This window comes from Aplysia californica, unplaced genomic scaffold (assembly GCF_000002075.1).
Source record: "Aplysia californica isolate F4 #8 unplaced genomic scaffold, AplCal3.0 scaffold00437, whole genome shotgun sequence".
Taxonomy (NCBI): domain Eukaryota; kingdom Metazoa; phylum Mollusca; class Gastropoda; order Aplysiida; family Aplysiidae; genus Aplysia; species Aplysia californica.
In genome coordinates this window covers 503,088-505,587 of record NW_004797707.1, presented here as the reverse complement: position 1 = coordinate 505,587, position 2,500 = coordinate 503,088, and the positions used below count along the sequence as shown (strand labels likewise).

The following is a 2,500-nucleotide window of genomic DNA, read 5'->3' as shown; positions in this document are numbered from 1 at the left end:
ACATTCTATGGGCTATTACAGCAACTGCAGCAAACCTGCACTTATCACTAAATGGCATTGGACAGAAGAGCAAGAAGCCAGCTGTTGCTGGATTGATAACAACAGCAACAACAACAATAACAACAACACCAGCAACAGCAACAACAAAAACATCAACAGCAACACTAACACCACCAGCAACAACAGCAACAACACCAACAACAACAACAATGTATTGTACTCAGAGATGAGAGAATGTCTTACGAGACACAAAGAGCTCCGCCGTTGCCATCTGCTCCAGCTGTTGCTCTTGGTGTATTGAAAACAACAACAACAACACCACCACCACCAACAACAACAACAACAATCTAATGTGTTCAGAAACGAGAGAATTTGTCTTACGAGACACAAAGAGCTCAGCGGTGGTCTCCTGCTCCAAAAGTCGGCACGTGTACTTTCCGTCGTCCTTGATGTTGCAGTTCTTGATGTTGAGACGTCGCTTGAGGCCGTCCTTGACAAACTCGTACTTGCCGCCAGACTTCAGCTCCTGCACCAAAAATAGCAACAGCCGTGATGAACAACAACACTTTCATTTGACTCGGCCTCTAGCTTTTTTGGGTTTTTTTTACTTCAGAATTAGAGATATTACAGGGAGAAAATAAATAGGAATTTTGTTATAAATTCTGGGTGATAAAATACACATCAGTTAGTTGATACAATAGTTAGTTGTCAAAAATCTTAGTAATTTCATAGAAGCAGATCGAGTTAATAGGAAAATATAGCAGTTGACATCATTAATATTAAAGTAAAAGTTTTACTGTTAAGCCAAATTTACTGTTCTATTACAGCATTAAGATTGTTATTGATTCAGTTAGCACAAAGGGAATTGTCACCAAAATGGGCAGTAGAGAGAATGTAAGTCCAGAAAAAAAAGATAATACTACCCCTTCAACCCCACAAGAAAAAACATTCTTTAAAAACAGGGAATCATTTTGATATTAAGCTTTTCTCAAAACTGTTCTGTCATAGTTGCTATCAACATCCGAGGAAGGGAAGAGGGAAGGAAAGCATTCGGTCATTATAAGGGTAAAAAAAACCCAACCAAATCCCGCACATATGTGTCACGAAGCGGTGGAATCAGGCGCTAGTCAATTTTTGGACATGTAGAGTTATTGATACCACTGCAAAGCTTGTTTATTTGTCTATCTTTTGATGAAAAAATACCCATCTATCTTTAATAGAAGTCAAGAAATTTGCAATTGAAAAAGGCAGGGTTGTCTGGCTGCAGATGTAAAATTGTCCGGAAAATGGCAGCCAAAGTTTAGTGATTTCCATAGCTTTAAAGTACTTGGAAACTGAACATTTACAATTTTTGTGCCTCTAATCAACATTTTTCCGTAAAAATTAACTAGAAAATATGTTCTTAATTGGACATAAAAGATGTTGAGCCAGAAAACAAAAATTCGATAAAAATTGCCAAACTGGCGGGAAAATGTCAGTTTCTTCGATTTCATTATTTTGACGGGCGCCTGATTTCACCACGATGTCACACATATAAACTGTGAGCTGTGACAAAGTAATTATTCATTTAGAATGAAGTTATGTTTTTTTGAAGTCCACAGACTCTTTACCCATCTGTTTTCTCATTTAAATTCAAGAGTTCTGTTGCTAACATCTCCTTCACTGTTCTTTCCCCCTCCTTCACAATATAAAAAAAATAATTCATTTAGAATGTCAAAATTCATTCTTTAAAAAATACATGAACTTTGCAAACCACAGCATTGACAAACACTTTCCAAAAATCACTCATACTACTGTTTTAAATACAACAGAGATACTACCAACAACTGTGGCCTACTAATCCTGTTCTTACTTCAAACCCTCTGCTCTACGAAGCATTAAAGTTGCAGGACAGAAAGAACAAAACACATGGGGGGGGGGGGGAATGTATAGCATTCGCAATTTTTTCACAGTTTGGAAAACAGGCACACTCATCAATGAAAAGGGCCGAAATAAACCAAAACTTGGTTCGCAGCATCTCATTAGTAGGTCTGTCAGCATGTTATATAGTCACAATAGAGTCAGACCAGCTTTAAAAGCCACCTGTGCAAGACATTCACCTGTATGAACAATCACTACCCACATCCTACTTTCTTTTTTTTTTCAATAATGATTCTGTCCAAGATGTCCACATATCTAAGACAACATTTTTATCCTCAACAATGGGAGGCCGTCTTGGACAATTTTGACTGAATGTAAAATATGGTACTGAAGCTCTTTTGCAAAGTCGGGAAACCTTGAACTATTTCTAAGTCCTTCACATTGTTTCATCCATACATAAGGCCCAACACAAAAATCTACACCCTGTTCTGACTAGTCACTGGCACAATATGCCAGAGCAGCTGCTACACATCTACTTTATGACAAGTAAACTGGTGCACTTTTCTCAAACACAACACCTGTTGCAAGCACAGTCATCATCATCATCAACATCTTTGCCTTTTTCACCTTGCACCAGGGT

General features: G+C 37.9%; 1 protein-coding gene across 1 annotated transcript in view; it reads right to left on the bottom strand.

Annotated features, from left to right (window-relative positions):
- Window positions 1–2,500, bottom strand: part of LOC101852563 (twitchin) — a gene marked incomplete in the record, with an annotated part of 226,069 nt that overhangs the window by 87,843 nt on the left and 135,726 nt on the right. The window contains 1 exon segment of the mRNA XM_013086125.2: window positions 382–526. Coding sequence (XP_012941579.1) covers window positions 382–526 — 145 coding nt within the window.